Source organism: Athene cunicularia (assembly GCF_003259725.1).
Source record: "Athene cunicularia isolate RWA chromosome 15 unlocalized genomic scaffold, athCun1 chr15_part1, whole genome shotgun sequence".
Taxonomy (NCBI): Eukaryota; Metazoa; Chordata; class Aves; order Strigiformes; family Strigidae; genus Athene; species Athene cunicularia.
The window spans coordinates 9,246,294-9,263,756 of NW_020799121.1; the positions used below are offsets into that span (position 1 = coordinate 9,246,294).

Consider the following 17,463-nt stretch of genomic DNA (forward strand, 5'->3'; position numbering starts at 1 on the left):
GAATCAGACGTGTATGGAAAAAAAGAAAATCTAAAAGCAACTATAGGGAGAACTTAAAAGGTAGGTGAAAAGGAGAGAAGCACTTCTGCCTCAGGACAGGATCCAGTCTTGAACTGGTGTTGGCTGACAGTGGTCACCAGAAACAGTTTATTCTGCAGCTTTAAACTGGGGATTTTTTGTCAGAAACAACACAGATATCACAAGATATGGGTTGTTCTGTCTGAAATCCTCAAAAGAAGTTTAGTAAGGTTTGACAAATGAAGGAATGAGGACAGAAAGAATTCAAATCCAACAACAACGACAGTGTCTTTTCAGGGAAAACTAGTTTTTTAAATTTTCACTGAAGCTCTTTTATCTAACTATCTAACCTCTCTAAGAAATGGATGAAGGTTGGTGTTTAGTTTGTGAAAAGCATTGCATCCATGCAGTAGCAGACTGAAAACCTGTGGGTTTGGGGTTTTAATACACAGCTTATGTACTATGCTATAGATGCACAACTTTGAAAGTTACTTACCTTCCTCATCAGTCAAAGAGGTGCTTGCCTTTCTTTTCCTTCCAGATGATGAACAACCCTAGCATTAAATAATTAAAATACTTAAAATCATAGAAAAAAAAATTCAGGGAGGTTTTTTTGTTTGTTTTTTTAAATGAAAGCAAGAAGTGTCTTGCAATCACAACAGCATTTGCTAGTAGACACTTAACACCTACTAGCACTTTCCTGGTCATGACAAAACAGATACTCTGCTTCTGTATGGAAGGCAGCACACAGTCTGCCACTTCAAGTGTTTATGGTTCAAGCCACTGAGGTCCAGCTGTGGCACAGAGCCATAGTACACTCTCCCTTAAACACAGTATCGAGGCACAAAACTTTTACCCAAGTAGGAATCAAGGACTAAATTTTCACTAGTCAATAAAAAAGGGATATGGCACAGGCCTACAACTGTTCACTCTCAGCTGTCCAGCACACTCTGTAGCATGGTTTAGTCTGTGCAAATTAACACTCACAGACAGTGCTAGGCCACAGTTTGGCTGATAACACATGCTGAAGCTTGTTCCTAACAGGAGACTCAGATGCAGGCATTCTGCTTGGTGAAAGGGCAGAATTTCAGCATGTGGGCATCAGCTGTGCCATGCCAGATGGCTTGGGGCCTCAGAACAATCCCTCATCCTTTTTCCAATTACACAGATGTAGCCAACCTAGCACACAGTTTGTTTAGGGCAAAAGGTATTTATGCTTCATTCAGTTTGATCCATTCTGTAACATATATACCTACATTTCTCAGTAGATAACTCCAAGTAGTGCCTGGACAAACCCAAACACAAAAAGGAAGACTACAGAGGGTTGAAGAAAGGACAAGTAGCCTGGGAGGATACAGAGAAATTGTTCAAGCAGCCAAGGATCAGGTTAGGGAAGTTAGAGCCCTGATAGAATTAAATCTGGCTAGGGATGTCAAGGGCAACAAGCTTCTATAGCTACATCAGTGATAAAAGGAAGACTAAGGAAAGTGTGGTCCCTCTCCAGAATGAAAAGGGAGATATGGTTACCCAAGACACAGAGAAGGCTGAGGTACTCAATGACATTTTTGCCTCAATCTTGCCCAGCAAGGGCTCCAGCCACACCACCCAAGACACAAAAGGCAAAGGCAGGGACTGGGTGAATGCAGAACAGCCCACTGTAGGAGACCAGGTTTGAGACTATCTAAGAAACCTGAAGGTGCACAAGTCCATAGCACCGATGAGATGCATCTGCAGGTCCTGAGGGAACTGGCAGATGAAGTGGCTAAGCCACTACTCATCATATTTGAGAAGTCATGGCAGTCTAGTGAAGTTCCCTCTAACTGTAAAAGGGGAAAGCCCCATTTTTAAAAAAGGAAATAAGGAAGACCCAGGCAACTACAAGCCAGTCAGTCTCACCTCTGTGCCCAGCAAGATCACGGAGTGGATCCTGCTGGAAAATATGCTGGGGCACATGGAAAATGAGGAGGTGATTTGTGACAGCCAACATGGCTTCACTAAGGGGAAATTGTGCCTGACAAACGTGGTGGCCTCCTACAACAGGGTTACAGTGTTGGTGGATAAGGGAAGAGCAACTGACACCATCTACTTGGACTTGTGCAAATCATGTAACACTGTCCTGCACGACATCCTTGTCTCTAAATTGCAGAGACACGGATGTGACAGATGGATCACTCAGTGGATGGGGAATTGGCTGGATGGTCACACTCAAAGAGTTGTGGCCAATGGCTCGATGTCCAGGTGGAGAGCAGTGACGAGTGGCGTCCTCAGGGGTGGGTGTTGGGGCTGGTGCTGTTTGACATCTTTGTTGGTGACACGGACAGTGGGATTGAGGCACCCTCAGCAAGTTCCCCGATGACACAGAGCTGTGTGGTGTGGTCAACACACTGAGGGACCTGGACAGGCTAGAGAGGAGCCCGTGCAAACCTCATGGAGTTCAACAAGGCCAAGCACAAGGTCCTGTCCATGGGCTGGGGCAATCCCAAGCACAAACACAGGCTGGGCAAGGAGTGGATGGAGAGCAGCCCTGCAGAGAAGGATTTGGGGGATGTTCATTGACAAGAAGCTCAACGTGACCCAGGCAAACGTGTGCTCGCAGCCCAGAAAGCCAACCATGTCCTGGGCTGCATCAGAAGCAGCGTGGCCAGCAGGGTGAGGGAGGTGACTCTCCCACTCCACTCCGCTCTTGTGAGACCCCCCCTGCAGTGCTGTGTTCAGCTCTGGGGCCCCCAACATCAGGACACGGACCTGCTCGAGTGGGTCCAGAGGAGGAAACAAAGATGACTGGGGTCTGGAGCACCTCCCCTGTGAGGACAGGCTGAGAGAATTGGGGTTGTTCAGGCTGGAGAAGGCTCCAGGGAGACCTTACAGTGGCCTTCCACTACCTAAAAGGGGCTACAGGAAAGCTAGGGAGGGACTTTTTACATGGTCATGTAGTGATAGGACAAAGGGTAGTGGCTTTAAACTGAAAGAATTTCTTCCTTATACAATCTCCCCTCTTCCCTGTGAGGGTGGTGAGGCCCTGGCACAGGTTGCCCAGAGAAGCTGTGGCTGCCCCCTCCCTGGCAGTGTTCCAGGCCAGGTTGGACGGGGCTTTGGGCAACCTGGGCTAGTGGAAGGTGTCCCTGCCCATGGCAGGGGGTAGGAACTAAGTGATCTTTAAGGTCCCTTCCAACCCAAACCATTCTGTAAATCACCACTGAACAGCTGAAAACATGCTTTCATGCCTCACAAAGTTTACCCCTGGTAACAGTAGATGAAACTCCTGCCCAAAACAAAGCCTGGCAATGAAGTTGTACACCTTTTTTGTCTTGTGATCTTAGAATGAATGATTGAAAGCCACTGAATAAGTATTACTTTTTCCTTTAAAAGACATGTATCAACTGCAATCCACTTCCCTGCTAAAAGTTGTGATTCATAACTAGAAAAAATATTTGTGCTTATATGATGAACTGTCAGTAACTACTCAGAAATCTGCTTATCACCACGTATTTAAGAAAAACATTTCATGTTAATAAAAACTTTTTTGCACAGGTAGTCATATTTAAACACTAATGTGATGGAGTTTTTACGTAACAGAAACACTTACCATTTCACTTTCTTTTTCCAATAAAAGGTCTTCTACAGGTTTTGTATCCTTACCTGGAAAATTATTATACTTGATGTATGCATTAGTCACTTAGCAATTCTATGTTTCTATGTGAACTTTTAAATGCATTCAACATAAAACACAAGAAATATTAACAAAATCTAGCACAAAAACATCAAAAAAACCCATAACTCACTGTTCAGATCTGTTCACAACCTATTATTAGCATCTCACAATTCTATGACCAACAAGATTAAACCCCACTGAGTGAAATTATGTAAAACAATAGCAACAGAATTTATACTGGATTTCTTACAAAATGGACTACAAATACCTTTTCTTGAAATCCTCTTTAAATTCAAAGCTTTTTTCCTTTTCTCTTGAAATTCAATTTGCAGTTTTATTTCAACAACCTGAAATGTAAATCATGTCTAATAAAGCACTTACATTTTATAAATAAATTACTGGAGATGAAAAAAAACAGAGCGACTTGCCCAAGTATTAGTAAGTCGGTATTTTACCTGTTCAATGTTAGACCAGAAGTATTCTATTTCTCTAGCAATTGATGCAGCAATTCGCCTTAGTTTGTTTTGTTCTTCCCTTTTAGCTCTCTCCTCATTAAGTTTCTTTTCTTCATGATAACGAGCCACAGTTCTTACTATCTAAAATACCACGAGACACATGGAATTAGGTTACCTCAAAATACATATTGTTGCGTTTCTTAAGATTATAGTGGTTAGCAGCAGCCAGACATTGACCATCACCATATACATGTAACACTTACCTCCAATATTTCTATTGTCATGGTATTTACCATGCCAGTAAAATAGACATGAAACTCAAAGGAAAAAAGAAAATACAAGAACTGTAACTAAGCAATCAAGTAGGAAACTTAATTCACTACTCTCAGTACAAAAATTAGAAAAAAAAAAATCTGAAATTAGCAGCAAACACACAAAAGAAAACTTTTTTTCAGACAGCACATGTGAAGTCATAGAAATCAAATCACAAAATATCAGAGACCAAACATAAAACGAGTTCAACAAGAGTGTACATACATGAGTGAAAGATCAGTCAATGGTTGTTAAAGACTGACTTGATTGCAACCTTTAGGCTCAGGAGGTCCCTAAAGCATTGACTTCCAGAAGTCTGAAGCATACTGCCAGGGAAGGACCATTTCATATTTGCCCTTCCTATTTCTCCTGTTCTTAAAAACCTACCATTGGCCACAAATGGAATAAGTGCTTCAAATTCAGATTTAAATGATATTCAAAATGCAGATCTTCATTCTACAAAATTATACATCTACTTCAATACTTCACTTATAAGGAAGAAAGTTCTGAGTTTCCATCATTTCAGAATATTCAACAGAAAACAACATGGTAATTTAAACTAATGACCTTCAGTTGCTCTCTTCATTACCCCAAACATTGCTAGAATCCACAGAAAACTCTTGCTTATTGCAAATAAACAGGCTTTACATATTTCATCTCACACCACCTCAATTTTCATTCCAACACTGACTTAACTATTCCCACTGTGCTGCTCTCCTCCCCTATGGAAACAGTTCTCTACCATGTTTGCACTGCTGTCCTGAGAACTCCATGGTTTCTCCTTCATCTTTTTCTGAGATTAAGAAAGAAGAATTAGACAGACAACCACACTCAATGGAAGTTATTTACAAAATTCTATATTTACTCTTCATTGAGAGGGAATAACTGATTTGTGAGATAGCATGATAGCCAAACTTTTTAAATATGACACAGTTAACATTCCCCTAAAGAAACTATTTGATTTCCAGAGGAACAAAATCCACAAAATGCACAACTATTATTTGCATCCACAATCAATATAATTATCTAGTCTGTTTCAAATGCTAGAATATCTGAAGCTGACGACATGGTTTCTCATTTAAGTGAAAAACTGGTGCCTTACATTCCCATCACTTCTATCTGTAGGAAAAGATCATTTAAATAGCTTTGCTACCAAGATGAGAAATGTTGAGATCAATTGCTCTGAGTCAAAAAATGTTTTTCAAGTACCTTCTTAGCAGTTGCCATCTTCCATTTTCTCTCTTGGGCAAAATCAGTTGCCATCCACTGCATTTCTTCCAGCAAATAGTCCCAGTGAGATTTTGGTCTTGGAGCCTCTTGGAGTTTGGGAAGCCGTCTCAGGGACCACAAACCTTCCTTTCTCAGTTCTGCTATTCGCTGATGGATTTGATTTTCCTTAAAAAGAAGTACATATAGTTACAATAAAGCTGCAGAATGCACCTAAAATAGTAGCCAAATACAATAATTGCTTGCACTTCATCAAAATAATTGATAGCAAAAAAGGTGTAACATGCATTACAAAAATAAAATCTGAACACTGTATCAATGGAAAAATTACCGGACTAAATTCAACTTATATGTAAAGAGAATCACAGTACCTCAACCTGTATTACAAGAGGTATTTTGTTAAATAACAGGATAAAAGAGGTTCACTGGGCAGCATGAAAAGCAAGTCACAAGACATATGCAAACTGCAATCAAATTTTTTTTTTTTTAATAAATTGAAATTGTAGTCATATTTATCCACAGAAAATAAATATATCTTCATTATTAGTGCTGCTTGATTCTGTGAAAAAACAGAATCTCTATCATGTTCCTGTTAAGTAAGCAGAACAACACCTCCAGTTAGCTATAAAAATAAATAACGTTGCAGTCACCTCAAATGAGTAGATAGAATCTATATAATAGAACAAAACAGCATAAAGACCAGTAATTCTTCCTCAAATTCTGATGGCCCATAAAAGCAAAACTCAGTATGTAAAACAGACCGAAAAAAAAAACCCAAATCCCAAACACCACCCCCAACCCCCCCAAAATAGCCCATTTTCATAACTCAAAGACATTGCTCATGTTAATTGCTCTCTGTGTGTTAACTGTTCCTAAGTTTTGGGGAAAACCACAAATCTTACCAGCTTCACTTGCTCAGCAAGCTTGTCTTGAGAGTTGTCCTGTGGTAATACTGCTGCATTCTGAGCTGGACTTTGCGTTTTAGGTGCTGCTGCAACTGCTAAGCCTGGGGGTTTTGATGCAATAGGAGACAGGGACTTGTTAGTTGCTGGAGAGGTCCTGTTTGTTTGTACTGGATACGCAGAAGGCGGTGTTGTGCCCGAGATAGTTGCTGGCACAATGGATGAGGTAGGTGGGAGGGTATTTGCCGTAAGACGCTGAGAAGTCTGAGCAGGATCTGCAGATGGTCGTGTCAGAGTCACAGTCTGCCCAAGAAGCACATTTGTTAGTGATGAGCCTAGGATTCAACACTTAGCCTACACTACAGCAGATCATAACATGGACTTCAATTTAATAAAAAATGTACACCTGCATTTTTATAAGGAAAGGATTTAAGTGTCCAGTGGAATTAAAAAACATTAACATTTTTCATATATTTTCAGGAAGATAATACTCTTACATTTTACTGGGTACTGAAACAAACATATTTTCACCCCAACAGTTCACACACCTGTTGCTGTATTGTAGCTTGTGGCTGTGACACTTGGCTTGGTGTCTGTCCTTGCACATGGATTGCTGGTGGAACCTGCTGCTGAAGTGGTGTTGGAAGTGGAGCGGAAGTCAAGGGTACACTTTGGGGCTGGATCTTCACCTGAATCTGAGGCTGAGCTGGGGACTCCACTATCTGTGGTTGCTGCTGTGAAAGCTGCAGCGCAGCTGGGAGAGATGTCATGGGGACATTTGCAGGTTGCAGTCTCCCCGGCAGCTGCGGTGGAGGTGTATGCAGGCTGGCTGCGTTCTGCACAGGAGGGCCTTTAGATGGGTCATACTGTTGTTGACTCTGTTTCTGCCCAGTCAGCTGCACAGTTTGAGGAGTGGGAGGCATTCCACCTAAAAAGCAAGAGAAAGCACACACAGATGAAATTAAGATGTCCAATGCTCTTTACAGATATAAAGAGGAAATCAACTGCAAATAGACTAATTTGTTACTTACTTTGCCACAAGACACCATCACTTGAAAATACCACATCACAATCACAAAATAAATCACTATTACAATAAACAACAAAGTATCTCATGCACGGGACTGCAACTAAAATTTGGAGCACAGCAACTAGAAAAACCCATGTCATTATATATCTTCTGAATTTCTTATACTTAAAAACAAAACAAAAAAAAAGACTACTGAGCTAATGGAATTTAGCCTAAAATAACAGCATCGTCTGAATAATATTTAGTTCTTAACACATTCACTCTAACACATATGCTAAAGCTTGACACGACTAATGAACAAAAATTTGCCATGATGTTGCAAATTAGGAGGTTTCCTTTTCATAAATCATTGGCTCAGTTCCAGAATTCTCAGTTTAACCACTTTGCATCAGCACCTGTGACGTATTTCCATGCCCACATGCACCTTTTGGAGCCCGTCACTCAGCTCCTTAAACAGACCAGGCATTGCATACCAAGTATTAATTTACATGGAGAAGTGTGTGGTGGGACTAGGATCTTGGAAGGCCAGAAGCCCAAGTTTCTAGTCCCATCACTAACATCTCCTTGTTAAATTAATGTGCAATTGGCATGTGGTGACACAGTACCTTGTGCTGTTGGCATTAGCTGTTGAAGAGGAACTCCTGAAGCCACACCCGGGTGCTGAAAAACCATCCCATGACGGCCCACTTCAATTCGTGGTCTCTTAGACGAATCTGTGATATTCAAATTCCATTTATGGCATGGTATAATGGAATGGGTTCAATTTTACAAAGCAAACTACTACACATGATTCCAACATCAGCTCAGAAAGCTACGACTACTATACATGTGTAGCATTTATGAAGAACATGCTCCAAGGGCAGAGTCCCTCTAACTTCAAGTTGGCCATCTCCAATCTTCTTAGCCAGAACAATCAACCTAACAATGTCTCCATGCCTGCCAAATCCAGCCCTATATATTGTGAGTGGAGTGCACCCTGCACACAGCACCATTCACAATAGATAGTCCTAAGGATCTGACAATTCCCAAGGTGAGGCAAAACTGTATTTCAAGAGTTACAGAACAGTGGGCTCCATTAACTGTTCGGAAAACAAAGCCAACAACAAAGAATCAAAGTGAAATTCTGTCTGCAGAACATACCTGCTGGTGCAAGTGCCTGTTGTCTCTTAAAAGCTTCAATTTCTATGGTGTTCACAGTCCCCGTTACTGGAGTCCCTGTATGCGTTTGCTATTGGAAAAAGAAAACAAATCACAAAAGTTCAATCTGTAGATAGTCTAACACCAAGATGTAATTTACAGATGGATCTAAAGAGGCTGGCATAGAGCAAATCCTTCACAACAGTTGTACAATGAAGAAGATTCATTCAATACCCCCTATCAAGTTTAAGATGTCCATAATGCATAGATACTCTTTGTTGAGTTTAAATTTTAAAACAATAAGTGATGAATTTGGTTATATGTAATACACATCTACATTTTTAAACTAATTTTTTAAAAGGATACCAAAACCAGAAAAATGGGATACATAAAAAATAAAATTGCCTAATTAATTTTTTTTAATAAATGGAAATTTTCATTAGTGTATTACCCTTCATCATTTGCATAATGCTGCAATGAAGTCAAAATGACATATTCATATAGTATATAGCTGCAATAAAAAGCTGACATTACAAAAATTGAAAATTGTGACTTCATTACACGATTAATTAGAAGGGAAAGTAGATGAGGAAAGAGAATTTATGCATAATCTGTATCATAAGTAACAGGACACAAAAGTAAGAAATGAGAGTCAATACACTGGTGAAAGCTAATAATTTTCACTTTGTGTGAAACAACAGTAATGCACAAACTCTCATCTTGAAGACTGTTTAAACTGACTTAAGTCTCCACCAGTGTCACTCTCAGGATAGAGCTCCATGAGAGTTAACCTTGAAATATTTCCGGAAAAACTGCTAAGGCTCAGAAGATGGAATAAAAGAACCTCAGCCAAGTTACACAAGTTCCAATTCCAGTTTTCCAGATGCTAGACTTGTACTTGTTTGCACAGCTGGGAAAATGAGTACCATAAAGAAACTCGACGAGGAAAAACACAACATTGCCATAAGGCTAAGGTGACATCAGAGCTCATCAGAAATTACTAGATATTTTGTCCAAGGATAAACATCACACAACTATGAATTAACAAGCCTGGAAGAGCACTATTGATATTGAGATTCAAAAGAAATCACTGGGGTTTGTTTCAGCAAGTTGGAGCTTAGCTTCAGTAAGATTACACGTTATATTAAAACTTTATTTTTAAATTACTACATTTAATATTGGCAACGATGTCAGAGAATATATTCTAAATAATCCTTTCAGCAAACTCACATGGCAGACTCATGTGCATGATTACTGAAGCAAACAAGTTTGGGTATGTGACTATTTCCATGCTCTTTGGGCCCTCAGCACTACTGGCAAGTACTTAATAATGCATGCCAGTGTTTGCGCAAGTCCAATTCCTTTTAGTGAGTTTCCAAGTCACATTTTTAAATTTTTCTCAATATTTAGTCATGCTATACCTAATATTCTACTACGAAAACTAATATGAGAAAAATAAGGGCTATCCCAAAGTTGTAAGAATTCTATCAGAAAATACAAACAGACTATGTATGGCAGCCTCTACATCCTAGAAAATGAGCTAATTCAGCACTCAAATTGGCTAAGTGTAATTCTCTGATGCTGAGAGCCTTTGCCATATCAATGTACAGTAAGGGTTTGCAAATGTGAAAATTTCTTATGACAACATAGCAAAGACAACAATTTCCCAAAAGAATCTTCTAGTTTATTCACAGATCTTGTCTTCTCTGATTTTTAACAGGAATTCTACCAATGTAAATCAAGCCTAAGGAAGTAAACTAGTCTATATTGAAAGTAACCATAGCAGTCACAACCCTGCATCTTCGATGCTTCATCAAATGGTATTAATAAACATAGCAAAAGTCACCTAAAATGACTGGGTTTCAAACACTCCTTTTTGAGCCGAATATATCCCACACCACTCAGATTCTATCAATAGCTATGAATTAGTAACATTTAATCTCTTTGTTGTTGTGAGGGCATTTGTGGCCACAGCTTTAAGATGTGAATTTTGGTTTTATGAATCTCTGACTCCTATTCACCTCTAATGGTCATGGTTCACTGCCACCTCACACTTGATATGGATTAAGTTTTCAAATGCTTGTCTTCTCTCAGGGCAGACATGCAGCATATTTCAAGTTCAACAGCCTGTGTCTGGCAAAGCATCACACGCTTAGGCATTTATAAAATTTTCAAAGTCACAAAAACTTACTCTGTACAATTCTACTGAATTAACAAATTCATCTTATGTCCTGTTTGCATCAAATGCTTTCTGAGACATCAGTTTAAGAAAGTATGTTCTTCAAACTCTGCTTCAGATGCCATTTATTTCACATGCACTCTTACTCTGGATGATCACGTACTCACAGTTTCAAGCTGCATCTCTACTTTAGGATTCTGACTGATATTTTCTAAAGAGTATGCCTCCCAGCGGTCTGCATCATCACCACAAAATTTAGGCCAGACACTTCAAGATGTTATGTCTGTATAAACTGCAGTCATATACCACTAATATTAGACTAATACTGTCCTAACTTTAATTAAAATAACGTAGTTCTCCAAAGGTCATTATGCAGCATGCCCACAATAATCATTCTGAGTGCTGCACTTAACGCCCTCAAATTTGAATGATGATGCTGATCAGGACACGTTATTTCTCTATAAACAGTTACAAAGAAAAAGACTGATGGAAAGAGATGTTACTTTCTGTTAAAGGTTTGTGCTAAAAGTTATTATCACAATTACTCAGAGACTTTTGTACGTTTTTAGCATGTACCTGCTAGTTTCTCTGAAACAGGTCTGAAATGGTGTAATAGTTTCAGAAGTACTCTACCACTGCTGTTGCTGTAGCTTGATGATAACCTTAATCACTATAATAAATAACCTGATATAATATTACACACTTTATACAGCTTAGATGAAGCCAGAATGTCTAAGGAGACTTCCAAGACATGTCAGTATTGGTCATAAAGAAGAGCTCTCAGTGCAAGCCCCTTTACTAGGCAACTCATTTGTAAAATATCACTACGAACATTCCGTTTGTTATATACACAGGAATACAACCCATTTTACATTTCATTTAACTCTCCATTTTCCAAAGCCTAGCTGAAGGCAGTACAGACTGTACAGCTTCCATGAGACAGCAGAGTAATTCACCCTCTAACACCTGCTAAGCCTATAAATTGAGCTAAAAGGTAAATATTTTAGTTGCAGAGGAATTAGGGTATATTGTTTCTCAGAGTATATAAGCAATGGTATCTGGGTAACACAGAGTTGAAGGTAGCTGCATAAACCCGTATTAGCCTGCATTTAAAAGCTGCATCATCACTGATCCCCAAAAACTTTAACTGATTGTCACATTTATTTCTTTACTTCGTTCAGTATTCCTTCATGCAAAAAAAAAAAAAAAAAAAAAAAAAAAAAAAAAAAAAAAAAAGAGAAAAAAATTGTAAAAGAGAACTCGTATAATAAAAACAAGCACTTCAGTTTCTTCTTCCCAACATTTATGGTAGAGTTAATGGAAAGCAGTTAGTTATTTTAAAAAACTGTGTCTGAGGTTTATTATTGTTGTTTAAAACATTTCAGGGAAGGCAAATCCAAAACCTTCTGTAGCCATACTCAAAACCTTTAATAGATAAGGAAAAAAAGAAAAGAAATTTAGAAGAAATCCACAATTACAATGCCACAGACAGAAGAATCCATATTATCACTATGCAGAATGCACAAATGAACCAAATGCATTAGGGAAACAAAAGACAAACAAATCAAAGTGAAAACATTCAAGCTGAAAGTTAATGAAATAAGCCAGCAACCTGGAGACAAAGGTTTAACTTCCTCAAGGCTTCATTAATACGGATGCATTTGAAGATTGCGAAGTTTGTTTTGTTTTGTTTAGATGATAAGGGATGGGCTCTTGGGAAAATTCTAATTCATCTAAGAAATATCAAATCTGAATGAAGAAAAAAAATCTGGGATGAAACTACATTTTAGAACCATTGAAAAGTACCTGAAATGGTTGCTGCTGGGATGAAAAAGCAGCAGAAACATTTGGAGGAAGCTGGGTTGCTATAGCGACAGGAGTACCAGTCTGCCCATCCTTTCCTGTCACAACCTTTACCTGAGAGAAATATTTTGGGAAAAAAAAAAAGAAGGGAGAATCATTTTCTTTTTAAAAGTTTTTCTTCTCTTTTTTTTTTTTTTTTTTTTTTTTGAACTGTTCAACACACTCATTTTGTACTGATGGTACCTCGCTGAAGAGGGGATTATAACTAAACCACCATCAGTGCAGCTTGGTTTGAGCTCAGGCTGTTTTGAAGAGTTCTGTCTCACTTTAATAGCAGAACAGAGTACAGCCTTGACTATTTATAATGACTTCTTGTCACTGGAAACCTTTTCTTAAATCCACTTAACATAAAAGTGTGTTTAATTTAACGATTGCTGCTCCTAATGGACAACAAATTAGCATGACAGACAGTTTGAACTTAAGAGAGCTCCAACATTTATTTAAGCAATGAGCACAGCCACCATTCGCTCTTCCCTTGAATTCCCAAAGTGATCAACCTTTCCAGGCAAGGGATGAAGTGCATTGCTTTAGCAGAAAGTGATAAAGAGGGGAGAGGGGGAAATAAAAGAGAAGACGACAAAAAAATACAAAGAAAGAACATACTCAAAAGATGTCTTAATCTTTCAAAAGGATTCATCATTTGAAAACACGTAAAGACTTTGCACTTTGAGAAATTCTCCAGCAGTTAAACAGACAAGCGGCTTTCACAAACACAAGATGATCCATCACAAGAAGGCAGTGAAGTACAGCAAACTCCAAAGCCGAAAGACCAAGGGATAGAGCCTCAACTGATACAAACTGTAGTAGCGCCACTGACTTCAAGAAACATACACAATTTACACCCGCTATAGATCCCTCAAAATGAGCGTACTGTAGTTAAAAATACCTGGTATTTCAGCTGACAAACACGCAACCCAACAAGAACACCTAAACAATTTGACAAAATACAAACCAGGTGAAAAAAAAAATACTATCAATTGTCAATAAATTACAATAACAAGCTATCTTTTATGTTACTATATATAGAAATAAATTATTCCTTCAAAATTATTCAATAACTATCACAAGCAGAAATATATTTTTCCTAGTCAAGAAGTTTAGACCACAAAGCAATGAACAAATTAACCTTCAGCTGTTACACTGTTAAATTCCCACAAATCCCAACTGAAGATATGATCCCTAACGATTCACGCCTGAGAGTCATGAACTTTCACTGAAGACACTCATTTCTAACAGGCAGTTCAAAGCAATATGAGTTTCTTTATATAACAGGTTTGTTTGGTTCTTTACAAACCGGCAACTATATACCCATACGTACAGATTTTTCCAAAATGAGTGCCAAGTGATGCAGTGGCTTCAGTTACATCTACCCTGCTGCCCACCTGCCATGTCAGCCCCGAAGGTGGGCTCTGTCCCAGCCAGGCGCTGCTCCCGCACCCACCCTGTGCTGCAGGTCAAGAGCTACATAAACAGGTACAAACGTTGCGCAGCATCTGTCTGTGGCAAGCTTATTTCAAGTCCTTTTGCCATTAATGAACAGTGATTTCACGTTAGTTAAATAACAAAGTGAACTTGTTACTCTCTGGTCTGTTAAGTGCTGTTTGTTTAATCATTTAGGGAGCAATGCATGCACAGAGCTCTAAGACAGCCTAGGTAACACGATTCATTACTACAGACCCATACACATTATGATTCACGTGTTCTGAGTAATTAAATTAATTCAGGTTTTTGTTGGCCACAGCAACACTGAACTTCACTACCATCTATAGTTAGAAGTTACATGAGTCAAATAGAGGTTAACCTCTTGTAAGACTTTTTGCTCATACTTTCTTGGTTTGTGTAAGTCTAGTAAGTGAAATTACATCTACAATTCCTATTCATATTCATTCTGATAGCTTAAAACAGCTTCCACACCGATGCCATCTTTGTGTGTGGGCTTACATACTAACTAGGACAGTGAAAGCTCCCTTCACCTCTCTATTCTCCTCTTTCAAATACATGTATCTAACAGCATGTTCAAACCGACCTGTCAAATCACAGTATCTAACAGAACTGCATTCTCACAGACCAACTATTTAAAGAAAAATTGCCAGACTTCATCAAGTAAAAATGATTTTTCAGGTACTGTCACATTCTCCAATACTTCACAATACACGTGCCGCAACTTCATCTACGATTTCACTCCAAAACATTAAGCAACAGATTTCTTACCTCATCATTGATAACCTCAGATTGTTCTTCCTCTTCTTCCTCCTCTAGATCCAAGTCATTTTGCCTCAGGTATGCTTGCAGCGGAACACAATGTTTCTTCTTAAAAGCTAGAAAGTCCATCATATTCCCTTGAAGATGTTGCAGGAAAAACAGTTCAATCAAACATTCCTTAAAAGTTTCCTTAAGAATTTCCATCTGCTTGTGGTGATGATCCAAACATTGTTTTCTCATTTGAGCAGTCTCTTGGTTGGCAGGAGGAATCTCCTCCAATTTTTTGGGTTGTTTTTTCACTGCTGTATTAACCGTAGGAGTAAGAGGAAGACTCGAGAGCCCCTGTGGTACAGTGGCCCGTGAAGGACTCGTGGGAGGAGGTGGTGACGTCATTCCAAATGCACTAGGTCCCCCAACTCCTGCTATCAATCCACCAGAAGTCCTGTCGTATCCAAGGGGTCTACCCAGCTGCTGTCCTTGAAGCACTTGCTGCTGCTGTTGCATAAGTTGCCCCTGGATAATATTGCTGATTTGGGGTGGCAAGCTGGTCGTCGTAATATGGCCCGGGCTAGTCAAAGATTGCATATTTGCTCCGCTAGCAACAGGGCTCTGAGGACCAAGATGATGAATGGTGCCACCAGACTGTGAATGAGGCTGTGAAAGCCTGCGTTCCCTCACCGTAGCAGGTGTCCCAGAAGATGGAAGCTGTACTTGTGCAGCAGCTCCCTGAGCAATCTGTGCAATTCCCGGTCCTTCTTGATACACAAAGTGTCCACCATTGGAAGGGCTCAAGCTGATTTGTCTCACAAGCACACTAGCATCTACGAATCCTCTAGTAGGGCTCTGGCTGCACATACCCAAGCCAGGGCCTGGAGTGCCTGCCCGAACGTTGGGCAACGTTTGCACCGGCACGGGGTTAGGCTGCGTAGGGCTCTGAGACTGAACCTGCTGAGGCAGCGGTGAAGTGACTTGAATATACGATGGGGATCCATGCTCAAATCGCCTCTGCTGAGGACTGAACTGGAAACTCGGTGATGTTGGGTTTGGAATGGGCAATGGGGTAAGCGTTATCTGCTGGTTTCCCGAAGCCACCGGTCCAACGTTTTGCAGCGTGATGTTCACATTCTGCCCAGCTACTGGACTTCGACTCATTATGAACTGCTGTATTTGGTAACTGGGGGACTGGGGTGCAGATGGACTTGCAGAGGGTGCAAAAGAAGCTGCAGGCGACTGGGGTAAATTTGCCTGTTGCTCTTCTCCCTCACTGCCCGTGAAGGACCTGGACCTCTGGAGCTGGCGCTGGGCATTCTGAGGACCATTACCATGGTGCATCCTCACCGTTTTAGGTTTTTTTACAGTATACTCTAAAGAAATACACAAAAACAGAAATTCAGGGCAGGTAAAAATACTCCTGTAACTGAAACTATTTAGTTACTATTCAAAAGACTACGTTACAGTAACAACTCGGTTGTCCTGTCTTTGCAGTACTTAAATATACTTAATTACGTTTAGCGTTTTATGTCATCAGTCAAATTACCCAAAACCGTCAGCACCACAAAAGCTGCTTAAATCCCTCATACATTTCTCTAGCTAACGAAGTGCTATTAAATAGTTTTATAAATTAGACATTCCTCTTAGCTAGTTAGAATGACTTCAAATAATTAAAAAATACTTTTTCCCTTTCTGTTGTATCTTGAAGTTCCACAGCCTCCAATATCAAAAATATCTTCTCTTTTTTGTGTTGCTTATTCCCAGTGTTCCAGTGCTTTTAACACTTAATAGTTTTCTCAAAAACACAACAGCTGCTTAAAATCTACAGTACATTTCTTCAACAATAACTAAAAATATTATAAAGTAGGCACAGATTATTTAACTTCATTGTTCTAGCTAGCTACTGAAAAAAAAGCATCATGAAAAATGTCCCTATCAAATCACCTGGACGTTTGAGAAAGTATTGTACTTGATACTTAACTCTGCTTCCTCTTTTCTTCAGACACTAATGCCTTGAAAAAGATTCAAATTAATCCAAATCTGCATTTCATTTAAAACTCTGTTTATTGAGCCAAGCTATCCAGAAATCCAAAAGCGTTTTGGTTTTGCGTTTTAATCATTGACGAACGAAAATTCCACTGACATGCACTGACAGGTAGATTCAGTGCTGGGTGTCACATCGCAGTAGCAGCAACAGAAAAACAAAACCTGCCTTTTTTTTTTTGTTTTTCCAAAACCTCTCGCATGTTTTGAAAGCAAGTTTCCTTTTTGGTATTTCAGGCCCAACACGCATACAAGTTCGCTGCCATTCGTCTCTGCTGCTAACTCCAAGTTGGTTACAAGCGGCAATAGGCAGCAGCACCTCAACACCGCAGCACTGCTGGCAGGGTGACGCCAAGCAGCGGCTCGTCCCGCTCCTCCGCTGTTGCTCGGGCAGAGAAACACAGCTCGAGTCTTCCGCTGCCCCGGCCTGGGCTACCTGCAGCGCTCTGCTC

General features: G+C 39.8%; 1 protein-coding gene across 14 annotated transcripts in view; it reads right to left on the reverse strand.

Annotated features, from left to right (window-relative positions):
* Positions 1–16,336, reverse strand: part of EP400 (E1A binding protein p400) — a 49,724-nt gene extending 33,388 nt beyond the window's left edge. For 8 of the 14 annotated variants that reach the window (XM_026859661.1, XM_026859660.1, XM_026859653.1 and 5 more), the window contains exons 1-11: positions 14,987–16,336; positions 12,719–12,829; positions 8,737–8,824; positions 8,202–8,309; positions 7,115–7,494; positions 6,567–6,869; positions 5,647–5,832; positions 4,126–4,266; positions 3,939–4,017; positions 3,605–3,657; positions 515–572 (exon numbers count right to left, since the gene is read on the reverse strand). In XM_026859661.1, the coding sequence (XP_026715462.1) occupies positions 515–572; positions 3,605–3,657; positions 3,939–4,017; positions 4,126–4,266; positions 5,647–5,832; positions 6,567–6,869; positions 7,115–7,494; positions 8,202–8,309; positions 8,737–8,824; positions 12,719–12,829; positions 14,987–16,309 (2,830 nt within the window). In that variant the 5' untranslated portion in view covers positions 16,310–16,336. The remainder of the gene's footprint in view (positions 1–514; positions 573–3,604; positions 3,658–3,938; positions 4,018–4,125; positions 4,267–5,646; positions 5,833–6,566; positions 6,870–7,114; positions 7,495–8,201; positions 8,310–8,736; positions 8,825–12,718; positions 12,830–14,986) is intronic. The other 6 variants (XM_026859663.1, XM_026859662.1, XM_026859658.1 and 3 more) reach the window with 4 other exon arrangements.
* Positions 16,337–17,463: the final 1,127 nt, after the last annotated feature.